At 28.7% G+C, this 15,561-nt stretch overlaps 1 protein-coding gene across 1 annotated transcript; it reads right to left on the bottom strand.

The window, feature by feature from the left end:
- Positions 1-13,775: 13,775 nt before the first annotated feature.
- LOC105972034 (peroxidase 27) lies at positions 13,776-15,561 on the bottom strand. The gene is made up of 4 exons (XM_012996968.2): positions 15,215-15,561; positions 14,924-15,112; positions 14,672-14,837; positions 13,776-14,388 (listed from the first exon to the last, which is right to left on the bottom strand). Exons 1-4 carry the CDS (start codon positions 15,425-15,427, stop codon positions 13,979-13,981), a joined length of 978 nt encoding a protein of 325 aa, XP_012852422.2. The 5' UTR covers positions 15,428-15,561; the 3' UTR covers positions 13,776-13,978.

Raw genomic sequence — 15,561 nt, 5'->3', positions numbered from 1 at the left:
TGCATAGTTGAGGGATAAAACTGTATTTTTCCCTTATTTACTCGTTGACTCAAGTTAAATGACAAAACTAACCCTACTGAATTTAATAATATTTCAATTTAAAAAAACAAAAATACACAAAAACTATATTAGGATATATGAAAAAGAAAAAAGAAAAAAAGATGAAAAAAAGAGTTGTTAGTTGTCATCCTTCCCGTGTGTGTACACACCCCCAACCTCCGTCGCCGCACCACCACCACCGCCACATTTGCCCCTTCCCCTTCCCCTTCCCTTTTTTTCACCACCCTTCGCGGTGGCGCAAATCGTCTCCCCCTACTAAAATGTGTTCTCACCAAAAATGTTGGGACCCTTTAAGGCCATGGCTGGAGAGAGGGTCGACGGAAAGGAAAGCCTTCATGTTCAGGTTGAAGAGGACTTTTCAGAAAATATCAGGGGCTGCATTGGAAAAATTAAAATTTTCATTTTGGGTCTATAGAATTTTGGGATGAATCTATAAATTTTGAATTTTAAATTTAAAGGGTATTTGAGTCTTTGCATGTAAAAAACTCACCCATATGCATAAATGGCGAGTGCACCGGGACCTTGCTAATTGTTTTAACACGAGAGCTTTTGCAGCAATTAGAGATTTCACAGGGGTGACTAGCGCTAAAACTCCCGAGACATTATATTAATATTTTGTTCGAGTATCTTTTACGTTCGTAAGCATTATTTGATGATGTCAGTTATCATCAAGGTCGTAAAAGGTGGGGATCGGGTTTGAGGCGATTAGTCATCGCTTCACGATTAATCGATGCAATTGTGATTAATTGGCGATAAGTCGGATGTAATCGATTTTTTCATTTGATGTATTATAATTTTAAATATTATTTATAACTACTCAAAACATATATAAAAATATATTCAAATACGATTTTATCCCAACATTTATATATAAAAATCATATAATAAAATTTTAATAAGATCATATATAATAAAAATCCTTACAAAATAAAATGAAACGAAAATCTTGTGCATCCAAAATTATGGTTGAACATTGCAAGCATATATCATTCAGTCCTTTAAAATAAATTAACATAAACTAAATAAAATAAAGCATAAACTCATTCATTTTATTAAAAGCCTTACTTTATTTTTTATTAAAAATAGGCCAGTTTTTGATTTTGAAATGCTACCTCGTGCATCGCACGGGGAAAAATGCTAGTAGCTATTAAAAAAAAAACGGGGGCTCTGCTCCCAAACACCCGTAAACCTTTAGTCCACTGATCAGATGAAAAATCCTGGCTCCACCACTGAACTTAAGTTCAATTGGCAGCAACTAAACGTCGACTGTTCAACAGTTCTTGCTTCCGATGGACTCAAGAAATATTGACCTGTAGGATCATCAACAAGTGAACATCGATTGTTCGTCTCCCTAGATCACGATCCGGAGTGGATCGAACAAGAAAAACGCAGAAGAGAAAACTTCTGGAAATGATAACACAATCAAATACGTGATCGAAAATTCGAAGAATTTAAGGGGATGTTTGGTTATGTTTCCAATGAGAATTTCTAGTTTTGAAAATTTCTGATGGAAAAAGTAATTTATTGGTTTTTGTGTAGAAAATGGGAATATGTTTGGATCAAGGAGTATTTTTAGTTTTATGTAGGTGTAGAAATGAGAATATGTTTGGTTGTGGTGAATTTTCTCTACGAAAGTACGTGCAAAAGTAGAATATAATGATTGATGATGATGAAAGTGATTATTATTATTATTATTATTATTATTATTATTATTATTATTATTATTATTATTATTATTATTATTATTATTATTATTATTATTATTATTATTATTATTATTATTATTATTATTATTATAATAATTATTATTATAATTATTATTATAATTATTATAATTATTATTATAATTATTATTATAATTATTATTATAATTATTATTATAATAATTATTATAATTATTATTATAATTATTATTATAATTATTATTATAATTATTATTATAAGAAGAAAGAGAAATTGGGAGGAGAGAGAGTGTATATATTAATGAGGAGAGAGAAATGAGAGGAGATAGAGTGTAAATATTAATGAGGAGTGATGAATAGAAGGAGAGAGAAATGAGTTGGTGGAATAAAATATATAGGTTAGTTAGTAGGTTTTAGTAGGTTTGGAAATTGAAAAAAGTATGAATAGTGTATTTTCAATAGAAATTTGAGAAGAAAAAATGAGATTTTCCGGATAAAATTATCAAACAAACATGATCTCAGTTTTATGAATAGTATAAAACTGGAAATGAGTTTTGGAAATAGAAACAAACATCCCCTAAGATTTTGGCTTACGGAAGCGAATCATCGGAATATTTCATTTGTATCAAACTGATACCATATTAAATTTCATACTTGAGATTTCATTATTTCTGATAGATCACAGAGTTAATTAGATTGCTATTTATAGCTCAAACTAATCCAGCATTCCAGCTGGCATGCATTCTAATAAACAATCAAAGTAGTTCGAGTCCAGTGAAGGGTCACTGTCGTCGCCTATGCCTGTGAAGTTGAAGCAGGCGGGATTTCGGAAATTGCATTAGTTTATAATTACACTCCGAATTCGGATATAATGAAAATTTTCACAATATTTTTCTATTTTTTGAAACTTTACTAGAAAATGCAATAAAATCCAAAAGAGACTTCAACAAAACACAACAAATAAAAACACATGTAGGAGCAACAAATTGAAACATAGATTTTCTTATCACGAAACATAAAGTTTTTTATACCAATTAATCTTTTCTAAGGTTTTAATTTATTTGACCCTTCAGTATTTATATTTTTCATATAACATATAACACAAGTTATATTATGGAATCATAAAACATAACATAAAATTACATTATTTATTTTGAAAAATCATAGAAATATTAGGAACTAAAATCGAATCGAAAATCAGAACTTTGGAAATCGGAATGAAAACTACGGTTCCAAATTCGGATATTTCGGATCAGAATTGGCGGAATTTGGAAATTCCATTCCGATTTCCACCCCTTATACTCCATCAGTTCCACAATATATCTCATTTTTTTTTTATTATTTCTTATGTATTAAGAAAATCGGTAACTATATGCACTGATTAAAAAATATATATATATATATATATATATATATATATATATATATATATATATATATATATATATATATATATATAGAAAATAATTAAAATACCGTTGTCATGAATTGTTGCCGGACTGATTCACTTTAAAACAATTAATAGTGAAAAATGAAAAAAATTTGAAAAGAGTGCGATTTATGCATCATTGGAATTACATTAATTTTTATGCGAAAAATATAACATTGGAATTCTATTAAAAAAGATAAATGAAAAAAATTGAAAAGAGTGCAATTAATGCATTATTGGAATTCTAGATTGACAAATTAATAATTTTGAAAAAAAAAAACAAAATCCCAAAGAGACAAATATTTTACAAATGGGGTATATATAATTATTACCTGAAAGAACAAGATCCTTTGATTAATTAATCTACCACTAGTTACTTACCCGTGCGATGCACGGGAATTTATTCTAAGATTAAAATGTATTAATGACTAAAACACGTTGATAATGTAAATCGAATATCTCTATGAATGAAAAGAGGGTGTGCTAATACGATTCATGGGACAATTTAAAGAAATGAAAATATAATATAATCCAAAAACTTAAAAAATAATATATGTTTCATTTGATTTAAGTATCGAGTTAAATATAATAAATTATAAAATTGTGATACAAAAAATAAACATTATTTGACCCAAATGGTACAACTATCTCGTCCAAGTCACTCGAATTCTTAACACGGAATTTAATTATCAAAGTAGTGTTTTACAACACATGCATTGATATCGCCTATTACTCGTCTAATTCCTTGCGAATAGCATGCACATTTTTTATTTTTCAAATACAATCAGTGATACACATTACTAAAACACGAATCACCTAAAAGTGTAAGAAATAAAATACAATTTTTACTAAATGACCTTAATTAAAAAAATAAAATTTCATTGGAGTGGACACTCGACAGTAAGATAAACATAAAGAATAGTAAATATTGACTGTATTTTTATGTACATTTAAGTACATTTCAACTATATTAAATCTAATATATGAATGTTTACAAACTTATATTTAAAATTAAGATTCTAATAATCATGCATACTCTTGGAATTAAAATTCAAATTCAAAATGTTTGATAAAATGTAATATATGTGATATAAAAACTAAATTATAATTCCCAAGAGAGAAATAAAACATTGTTTCGATCAATATATAAAAAAAACTTTATCAAAACAAAACCTATAAAAAATAAGTATGATCAAATTACAAAGTTTGGCATATATGATATATTTTAATTGAACTGTAAACACGATTTAATTAATTACTTATATATATATATATATATGCTTATTTTGTAATATATAATGAAAGTTAATATTAATATACATTTAATATTTTTTGTTATTTAATGATATCTTAGATCTTTCTCAAATTTCAGTTTGCAATCTCAACAAATCCGTAATCGAGACCTACTTCATAAAAATCAATCTTGTAATATTGCACGTCGGTTTCTTTTCATTGGAATATCAAACCATTTTGTTTTAGGGAAAGAGATAATTTCTCTAAAATGTTTTTTAATGATCCAAAGAATACACACACATAATGTCTTCGCTGGATTGACAACATCCATTTTCACATATGTATATTTTCCTATATATTTCGCATAATATTTTTAATGTGTTTTTTCATTTCGTGCTCAATGTAGAATTTTTGATATGTAATTTATATATTTCTCTAGTAAGTATAGGTTTTTCAGCAAAAACAGTACTTCTAAATTCTAATATGCTTGCACAAATAATTATTCTTATTTCAAAACATGCAAAATCAAACATTGCCATAAATACATCTAGGCACAATGTTGCTAATATATCATAATATATATTGGAATTACAGTGAATGAAGAAGGGTGAATCTAATGTCATGTACATAAAGATTCAAAAGATTAATAGCAAAAAATTATTATGAACTTACAAACTAATCATATTTTATGTAAATATTAAATAAATGATAAAAATAAAAGAATTTTACGATACGTACAAATTAATATTATAACATGAAAATAAAAAAAACTAATGAAGATTTATTTAAATATATTCAACAAATCATATAAGAATCTCTGTTAAAAACAACGAAATACATACATGAGTTACTTTAGTATTTTTTATTACATTATCACCTTCATTAAATTCAACTTCTTCTTCATCGAAACTAAACTTACAATTATTGAATGTATAATCAAAGATGGAAACCAGAAGTAAAAGTTTTTAAAATCCATCCGTATAATATATTTAAATCATATCTTTGCATTCTACACAACGCCCCAATGCTTCTCTCTTACCGACGTCGCCGCATATAACACACACGATGTTATCCATGGATATGAAAATTAAAAGGAAAGCAAAACAATGATTCGTTAGATTATTATACATACGCATACATAATAAACAGATAACGTAATAAACATTTGACGATAAATAAAATGATTCAAAGCGAGCATGCATGCACATCGCACAATACTGATCGCATTATGATATTACAAAATATAAAGATGAAAAAAAAAAGTTTTAAGGTGAGGACCTTGGTTTAACATGATCATAACAAAATGTGTTGATAAAGAATGAGATAAATGAGTTTGTGTTGATGGTATTTATACTTAATTTTCACATACTAAATAAGTTAATAAAATAACTTTAAGGAAACAATATTTTTATTATTTTTTGTGTTACTCGGTTAGAACAAATCAAACAAACTCAAACAATTAAAATTAATAAGAATCTGAAATTATTGAGATGCATAATAAATAAATACGATTGTTAGGGGTACTGAAAAATTATTCAAATCACATGTATTGATTTGATAATAACATTAAATAGTAATGTATTAAACATAATCAGAAATAACATAACCAAGGAAACATAACAAAATAACCAAACAATCAAATCAATTAATCTACATCGCGTAAAAATGGCTAATTGATATAACAAAGTCAAAGTAAAGATATGAAAGCATGGTTTTTAAAATATTACCACTTTTACGTGTTTATTAGGTACAAAATAATGCTCATAATTTATTTAGCATGATACATATATTGATTTGATACATTAATAAATAGAAACCGAAATAATATCAATTTGTATATAATAAAGGCAAACATAACAAAAAATAAATAAACAAATAAAATCAAATGATCAATTATATCCTTAAAATTAATACTTTTAATAAGAATATCAAACAAATCAAACCAAATCATTAATCATATCCTTAAAATCAATACTTTTCATAAGAATATCAAACAAATCAAATCAAATTATTATTTTATGATAATGTAAGATATTATTTTTTTTCTCTCTAAAGTATAAGTTGATATGAGAAATAATTATTACAGGTACTTATGTTACAACATTATAGAAAATATAAAAAAAAACATCATAATGAAAGATGCGAAAGATGCGAAGAAAATTAAATAAATAAAGTAATTAATATAATTAAAAATTATTAAAATAATTAATTCGTAAATAAATGTAATAAAAAATAAAAATCTAGTTAATAATGCATTTTATTAACTAAATAATTAATTAAATACTTAATGGAATAATATTGAAATATATTACTTATATATATATATACCAAATATCAAATTATTTATGAAAATTTAATTATATTTCATTCCATTAATATATGTATAATTTCCTAAGATTGAGTATCTAAAAAGGACAACTCAATATTACATTTTATTCGATTAATTGACATATTACCATTCCATTAATATGATAATGCATTAATAAAATAAATTAATGTAAAATTATAAAACAATATAATTATTATAATGAATTAGTGATGATATATATATATATATTATAATATAGTTAAGTAAAACAAATCAAGTAAAAAAGACGAAAACAATATGTTTCCAAAGCCAAAAAATGAACAGGTGATCCAACTTTACACAAATTAAAAAATGAAATATATAAAATTTTAAATAGCAAAATTGCATATATAACCATATACTAAATGAGTTTGATGAAACAATATTAAAAATAATTACAGACATATATAAAGAATAGGAAATTATTAATTGCATATTATTTTTTACGTTTATCACTTCGATGACGGTCTTTTAAGGAATGAAAAAAATGAGTATTTTTTCTCGCACAATTCATATGAGATTCACGAAATTCTTTCTACTACTTTGACGCAATCGATGTCGGCACACATAGCACATAGGTCAATGTTATCCATAACATCTACAAAAATAACATAAACAAACAACAAATAACATGTTAGACTAAATACATGTAAATGTGTAAATAACCATTAGACACATTCATTATATTAAAATAATGAAATAAAGAACATGTAAAACTATGAATATATGAACAACAAAAATTACAAAAAAATATAACATTTCCTCTTTGCAGCCATTTCGGGCATGACCTATTTTTATTTTATTTTTATGTGAGTGTAAAATTCGGGTGGAGAGTATGAGTGAGTGGAATAGATTGAAATGAGAGGTATTTATTCTTGGGTTTTATATAATAAAAAGGTAAATACTAAGTTATTATGGAAATACACATTTAATGTTATCATCTTAACCAATTATTGTTGATTAATTAGATATTTTTCATGAATTAACCATATGAATCAAAACAAATCAACTTAAATAGGTAAGAAAACAAATTATATGACATAAAATTGGGAAATTGATTGACAATTTATAGTAAATAAAACATTTGAAATTCAAAATTTGAAATCCGAAAATTTAAATTTCAAAATTTAAATGTGGTTTAGTTATTGATATTTATAAAATTAAATTAATACATATATATTAAGTTGGCAACATATTTAAACAAAACAAATCCATGTATGGTGATTAATTAATTTATTGGTATATTTATTTGAATTATTAATGATTTGTAAAAATAATAATTATTAGTATTATTATTATTTTTGAATATTATTATTAAAAAAACAAAATTCGAAAATATAGATCATAAAAAAATGAGTGTTCTATTTAAAAAAAAGGACAATCAAAAAATATATTTCGGAAAATTAAATTAAAACGTGAGATAAAAACAATTAATTAACCGTGTATAAATAATTAGATATAATTATGATTATTTCGTTATAAAAAAAATAGTGTGTAAAATATGATATAAAAAATCGAATACTCGTTAAAAAATCGAGTGTTCTTAATTTTTAAAAAAAGAACACGCGAAAAATATAGTTTAGAAAATTAAAATTATAAAAAATATAACATTTTTAGAAATGATAGGATATTGAATTCATGAAATATTATATATAAATATGTGATAATTATTAAATGATTGTGTAAATGAAGGGGCGGAACCAGGATCAAAATGTAGGGGGGGGGGGGGGGGGGGAAACTAAACTTTTGAATATATATATATATATATATATATATATATATATATATATATATATATATATATATATATATATATATCATATTTTAATCATCACAAAAAAATCTAAATTAATTAAAATTATTCTAATAATATATTGCACTTAATAATTCGGAGATTCATGGCACGATCTCATTTTTTTTTAAGGTGTTGATAAAAAATTCAAAATTAAGTAATATTCATAAATTTTATTTAAAATAATACAAGTTTTAACCACCTTATTTTATATTTTATATTAAATATGATATATTTATCTATAATTTATATAAGATTTTGGAGAAAAAAAAAAAAAAAAAAAAAAATGGGTTAAGACAAATATTTACAAAAACTTTGGGGGGCCAAAAGTAATACTAAAAAAATTTAGGGTAAATGAGTGATAACCCCCTAGTTTTCAAAATATATATGAGGAGGTCCAATGATTTTTTCTACCCTAGTCAAAAACCCAAATTTTGATCTTAATTTGTCAGACCCCCCTGAGACCATGTGATATGACTGATTTACCCTTAATAGGCTAGCTAATATGCAGTTTTTGGGAAATAAGGTCATTCCCGATCTCTCTCATTGGATTCTCCAGATAAACCCTAATCTTCTCCCCCACCCACATCCCCTCCGCCTCCAAGAGCTGCTCCACCATCTAGAAATTAGGTAGAATTTTATTACCCTGACACCAGAAGCACTAGCTTTGTTAAATCCATTTTCTTAATTGCACCGATTCAGATGATGGACCATAAAGCAATAATCAATCCCTTTATATTGTCCGACCACACCACCACCCCCCCCTTATGAATCCGACCCCGTGTCCACAACTGCCGCCCAGCTCCATACATGTCGTCGCCGCCGCAACCATCTTCACACAATTTTAAAAAAAAAATCCAAACCATCTCATCTTAGAGAAGGGAAAGTCGCCGTCGTCGCTGCCGATCCACCCTTCGCAAATCCGCATGATTTCGCAAGCGCCGCTCTTCGATTTCGACGGAGAAGATGAAGTACGGTGTCGTATCAATGGCGTCGGACATGTTCAAACCTCATAGATCCGTTCTTCTCCGACGGATCCATTCGCCTTGGACCCCTCCAATCGCCGCCGCTACTGAGAAACTATTGATCAGATTTCAAATACTTTTTTTTTATTCTCGACATCGATTTCAGTGATCTTAAATCACCCTTCTCTGGTACACTCTCTTACAGTTCTTCTCTATTTACATATTACACGCATTAAAACGTGTGTATGTGTGTATATAATAAGCATCATACATGTTTATTTATGGTTGATTGTTGGTGAAATACACTAGATCTAGGATTTTATTTTTTATTTTGTTGAGAATACTATTTTTAAGTGTAATGTGGGAATCAGAAGTCCGATCTTATTGTGTTTCTTTGCTTCCAAACAAAATAGAGACACTCAATGTAGGTTTGGAGTTTGAAGATGCAAATGATGTGGTTTTCTCTATTATTGGCTGTTATTGGCCGAAGTGTCTAATGGTTATTATGTCCTTAAAAGTCAACTCTCAAATGTGCATAATTGCATTTTCCATTTTTATGTTCATTTTCTCTAACTCGTATTTTTTTGTCACATGGATTGTTGTTTTTGCTACTTCTATACAGTAAGGAATTATGGGGAAAATTGTGCTATGAAGTGAAATTCATTCATACTATAGGACACTATGGATGACTATAGTCATATATATTAATGTTACTATAGTCATATATAGTAACATATAGTCATGTATTAGTCATATATAGTAACATATAGTCATGTCTGGATTATGTGGTTTTTTTTTTAATGAAGAGTGATGATGTTGATGATTTGTTATTTTGTTGAAGAACATATGCATATATTATTGTGTATTTTGATCTATATTTTGAATCGATGGTTTGAAATTTGAGGATTAAGTGGACGTGATTTCTCTTATGTGTTCTATCTTTTTGGCTAATCGAGCCGACGGAAAATATTTGTGCTCGGTGAGACAGAGTTCAAATTTATATGTTATACACAGTGTCTTTGACATATGAAATTTTGTTGTGCAGGATGATGAAAAATCCGTGTTACGGAGAGAGAAAGAAGTAGGTAAAATGAGTATACAAGCTTGAGCCCTCCTTCTTGCATTTCTTTTGATGGAAAGGTTTAATAGTTTTTTGCCATAGGCTCGTGTGAATTCTAGTTTCGTTTAAATAAATTTTTTTACCATGTTTCTAATGATTTTTGATTTATGGTTTTTTTTTCCAATAAGAGCACGGGTAATGCAATTGCAGAATGTTTTTCCCGATCGTAACTTGGCTGTACTTGTACTTGTTTCAGTGTAGGAGAGATTTGCGTTATCAAGTCATATATAGTCACACGTGGTCATATACATATAGTTATATATAGTCACGTGTAGTCATATAAAGTCACGTGTAGTCATATACATGTAGTCATATATAGTCACGTGTAGTCATATATAGTCACGTGTAGTCATATATTGTTATATATAGTCACGTGTAGTCATATATAGTCACGTGTAGTCATATACATCTAGTCATATGTAGTCACGTGTAGTAACGCGTAGTAATATATTGTTATATAAGTTATGTGTTTTTTCTGATGTATAGTGATATTGATGATTGTGTTTTTCCAATTTTTTGTTGGGTATTAATTAATTTATAATATCAAGATTTAAATTGTGAATTTTTGTTTTTGGTGTAGATGAAGTTTTTTTATATAATCATATGTAATATATATACAATAGTCATGTGTAGTCAATTTCAATACCGTAAATTTATCAAAAAATTGAAACAAAATAAAAATTAAAAAATAAAAAAAAATTAGAATTTAAAAAAATTAAAAAATTACAAAAAATTAAACAATTTTAAAAAATTAAAAAAATTAAAAAATTAAAAATACAACAGAGGTATATATAAAAAATAATAATAAAAAAATAATTTATAATTTTTTATTAAAAAATCTGATAATATGATAAATGCAGGTCTAAATGCTAATTGCATTTGACCATAATGCTGAATACAGTTAGCAAAAATACTGAATGCAGTTGGGCAAAAATGGGATATAAGGGCACAATAGTACTTTTGCCTCTCCAGGGGGTTATCTCAAAGGAAGAATTTTAGGGGTGGACCTATCCCTATATATTTTCCATATTAATGGTGTATATCAAATGGACCCAAAAATTTAATACCAAGTATCTAAAAAAAATCTTGGAGGGTATAGATCCTCTTTTTATATTATATATAGATACTCGAAAATCTCACAATCAAAGTTAAGTATATTCATAACTCACGAGCAAGTCTTTTGAATTCTCTAAATTCTACTATTGTACAGAGCATATATACTTGAACATTGTAGGGTTTTCGCCGGGATCAAACTCCAATTCCTTAATGACTGTTTTGTGAAACACCCCTTGCAAATTCCGTCACTGTGTAAATGTAAAATAGGAAAGAACTAAAAACATACCTAAATAAAAATGTCACATAATCAATTGAAGAATCCACCTCATCAATTGAACTCCAACTAAGCAATTTTGATAAATGACATTATCATTTGCCACGTGTCAATCGAGGGCATAGATCCTCTTTTTATATTATATATAGATTATTTTTCATGTTCGATTTGATTAATTATTGAAATGTGGTTAGCATAAAACATTACTTGTCAACTACTCCATACTAGTAATTATTGAAATGTGGTTAGCATAAAACATTACTTTTTCATGATTGCCGAAAATCTCTTGAGACTACTTTTATAAGTTTTTCATTATATAATACCAGTAATTTAACTCGTGCAATGCATAGTATTGGAATAAATTTAATTTGAATTTTTTATTTGTTTTACATCATAAAATTGGAAGTGGTTATTACCAAAAGCTTAAGCTATGAGTGAAATGTATCATTTAATATTAATATCTCCACGAGGGGCGGCAGTCCCCCTTGGGGTGCCTTAGTTACACCCCCGCGCTTACATACAAATATTTTCGGGTCTTTTGCAAAAACCACTCTTTTGTAATCTCGAATTGTTGAAAAAGACCTCGTGTTAAAAAAAATAGCAAATATCCTCCTATAAAAATTAGTCAAAGGCAATAAAGCCCTTGAGAGCTGACCGTGCACTTCACTCCCCATGAATGCGAGTGGGAGTTTGTTTTTTGACACGAAAATACCAAAATGCAACCAGAAATTTCATAAGTACCAAAATAAAATTTTTAAGATTTTCAATTGAGTCCTTCATATTTTCAAGTAAGCCCTTTTCTTCAACCTGAAGAGCAGCCCTCCACTTTTTTCACCATGGTTTTTTCTAGCAAAAACCATCAACCAAGCCCAGGTCTAAGCATGAAGCTCATTTCTATTCCAAATCCAAGAAAACAAAAGGGAAGAAAAACGGCGTCTCAAACTTTTTCGGCACATCCCTGCCCAAACAAAAAAAAAAAAAAGAAAAAAAAAAACAACCCTTGAAAGCACTTTCTTCCAATTTCCATAGCATTTTCTTCCAATTTGTGAAACTTAATTCGTATCCTGAGGAAGAAGAAGAAAAATGTCAAACTCGAAGAATCATTTGCCGTCACTACATAGTTACTCCGCCAAACTCGAAGCCGACTCTCTGATTACACAACGCTGCCGCCACTGCTGCCTTTGAATGCCACCACTGCTACTATAGCTTCACAATTTTCGTCCAGCGAAAATTGCCGCCGCGGCACTTATTTTCTTCCTATCTGGAAAAAAAAAAAAAAAAAATTCCCCGCCCACCATTGTCACCAACTATTCTTCTCTATTTGTGTGATGTTTTTTTTTTCATTTTTTTTTTAAAATTGAAAATTACTAAAAACTTATTAGGGGTAATTTAATCATTGCATACAAGTCAACCATTTATTTTGAATTAAGGGGCGGTGTGCTTCGTAAAACACAACATAAGAGGGTCCTTGCTGATATTTTTAACAAGAGGAATTTTTTTGAAATTTGAAATTACACAGGGGGTTGTGTGCTATTAGCTCAAATATTTTCATTAGCTATATGTTTACGAATCAGGCAGGTGGCGGAACACCTCTCTTTTTGGAGTTGGTTTGAACTCTTTCACAAGCTCGCTTCCAAAGGAAGCTTTCCGTCTTTCTGTCGTTGTATGCTGGAAACTTTGGGAGAGGAGAAATCGGCTGCTGCGTGGCGAGGAAGGAATGAAGCTTGAAGCCTGCATTTTGTCCTAATAACTAATTGAATACATAATTTAAATTAGATTATACATATTTTCACACGATTTGGAATACACGATCCAAATTGAGAAGTACAAGAGGAATACTTCACTGATTTCTTATTTTACTTATTCAAATATGATAGGAACAACTTCATTATTGTCTGAACCAATACAAAGAAACCAAATACCAACCAAAAAAGAAAAACGAGTACAAAAATCACCTGCCAACCAACAAATTGAAACAACTAGCTAGTTCCCCAGCGAACACCACTAATTAATTAATTAATTAATTAATGAAACCACATGTTTTCCTAATTTCACCTTGGCTCCCTGTCAAAACACCAATCTTGCCCATTTTCACCATTGACTTTGCAAAGTCCTTCAAGAAATCCTTTGACCCTTGAGGAGTAGCATGGCTTGTGACGTAAGCCCTAGTTTCGCTGTCAGCAAGAAGAGCCGCGTCAGATGTGAAAAGTCCTCTTCTTTTAGCAACAAGAGTGTAATACTCGGTGTCGAATGTTTTAAAGCTTCCAGGATCCATTTCGACAAGTGTAGTGGTATCTGTTGCACTGCATCTTGTCTTCAAACGAGCAACATAGTTTGAGTCCAATGAAGGGTCACTGTCTCCAACGCCGGTGAAGTTGTACAGGCGGTTAGTGAAACTCGAACAGTGCGATGTTCCTATAGTGTGTCCTCCTGCAAATTTAGGGTTTTTGTTAGTTACAAGAAAATATAGAAAATGAGAAAAATACCCTGTTTTGTTAGTTACAAGAAAATGACAAAAATAACTTGTCTTTCAACTGATTGTCTTTCAATTAATTAAAGAGCGATAGATGACAAAATAAAAAAAATGTAATTAATGTATAATGCATTAATGAATTTCAAAAGTGATAAATTAAATAATTTAGGACAAAAATAAAATAAAAAAATACTGCGAATAGACAAATATTCTGCAACAAACGGAGTATATAATTATTACCTGAGAGAACAACAAGGTCCTTTGCATTCAAACCCTTTGAGGCAAAGTTAGCTTTCAATTGAGTGATGTTGAAAAAGGGAGGTGGAAGATTGAACAAAACCTCTGTGCTGTTTGATACATTTCCATCTCTTCTTCCCAATGGTACTGGCCATGATGCTCCATTCAACTATACATTTCATACAAATAAATAAGTATAATTTTATATAAATGAGATTTTATTTACATATATATGTAATCATTTGTAGTACTTACAAGTGAAACTGCATCTCGTGCAACAAGAGCTAATATATCAGCGCAAGAAACAACACCGGGGCACTTCTTCTCCACTGCGGATTTCACTCTGTCGATGGATCCATATCCTCTAAGGGATAGATTGGGAAATGAATCTTTCTCAGCTTGATTATTGGTTGTCGAATTCAATAGAATAGAAGCATCACAACCCTGCAAAACAAAAGTTATTACTTCATATATATATACATATATACACACACATATATGTTAATGGAAATGCAATATGAGATATTTGATTTGAAGTAAACATACCCTAACAAAACAATCGTGGAAATGCATTCTGAGAATAGGAGCGGCAAGAGTTGGAGCAACGGCCATAATACTAGCAGTTTCCTTTTTCACGATCGCCTCAGCAGATGGACAAGTCTTCTTGTAGAAGCCAAGCTTCAATCCTTGAGCATTACATGATATGTTTAATATGCCAACTAGTACAAGAAATAAAAGAATTTGCTTACTGAAAGCCATTGGAACTAATGATTACTCAAACAAGCTAAATATTTGTTGTGTTTTTGTTTTGTTGGTGTGTAATGAGGATCATGCATGTGCATATATATACACACACGAGAACGATCGAGCTGGGATAAGGGCGGCTTGAACAT

The sequence above is a fragment of the Erythranthe guttata genome, chromosome 13 (genome assembly GCF_056151865.1).
Source record: "Erythranthe guttata isolate IM_541 chromosome 13, IM_541, whole genome shotgun sequence".
In the NCBI taxonomy this organism is placed as follows: domain Eukaryota; kingdom Viridiplantae; phylum Streptophyta; class Magnoliopsida; order Lamiales; family Phrymaceae; genus Erythranthe; species Erythranthe guttata.
Note: the sequence above shows the minus strand (reverse complement) of the source record. Positions and strands in the feature narration are given on the sequence as shown.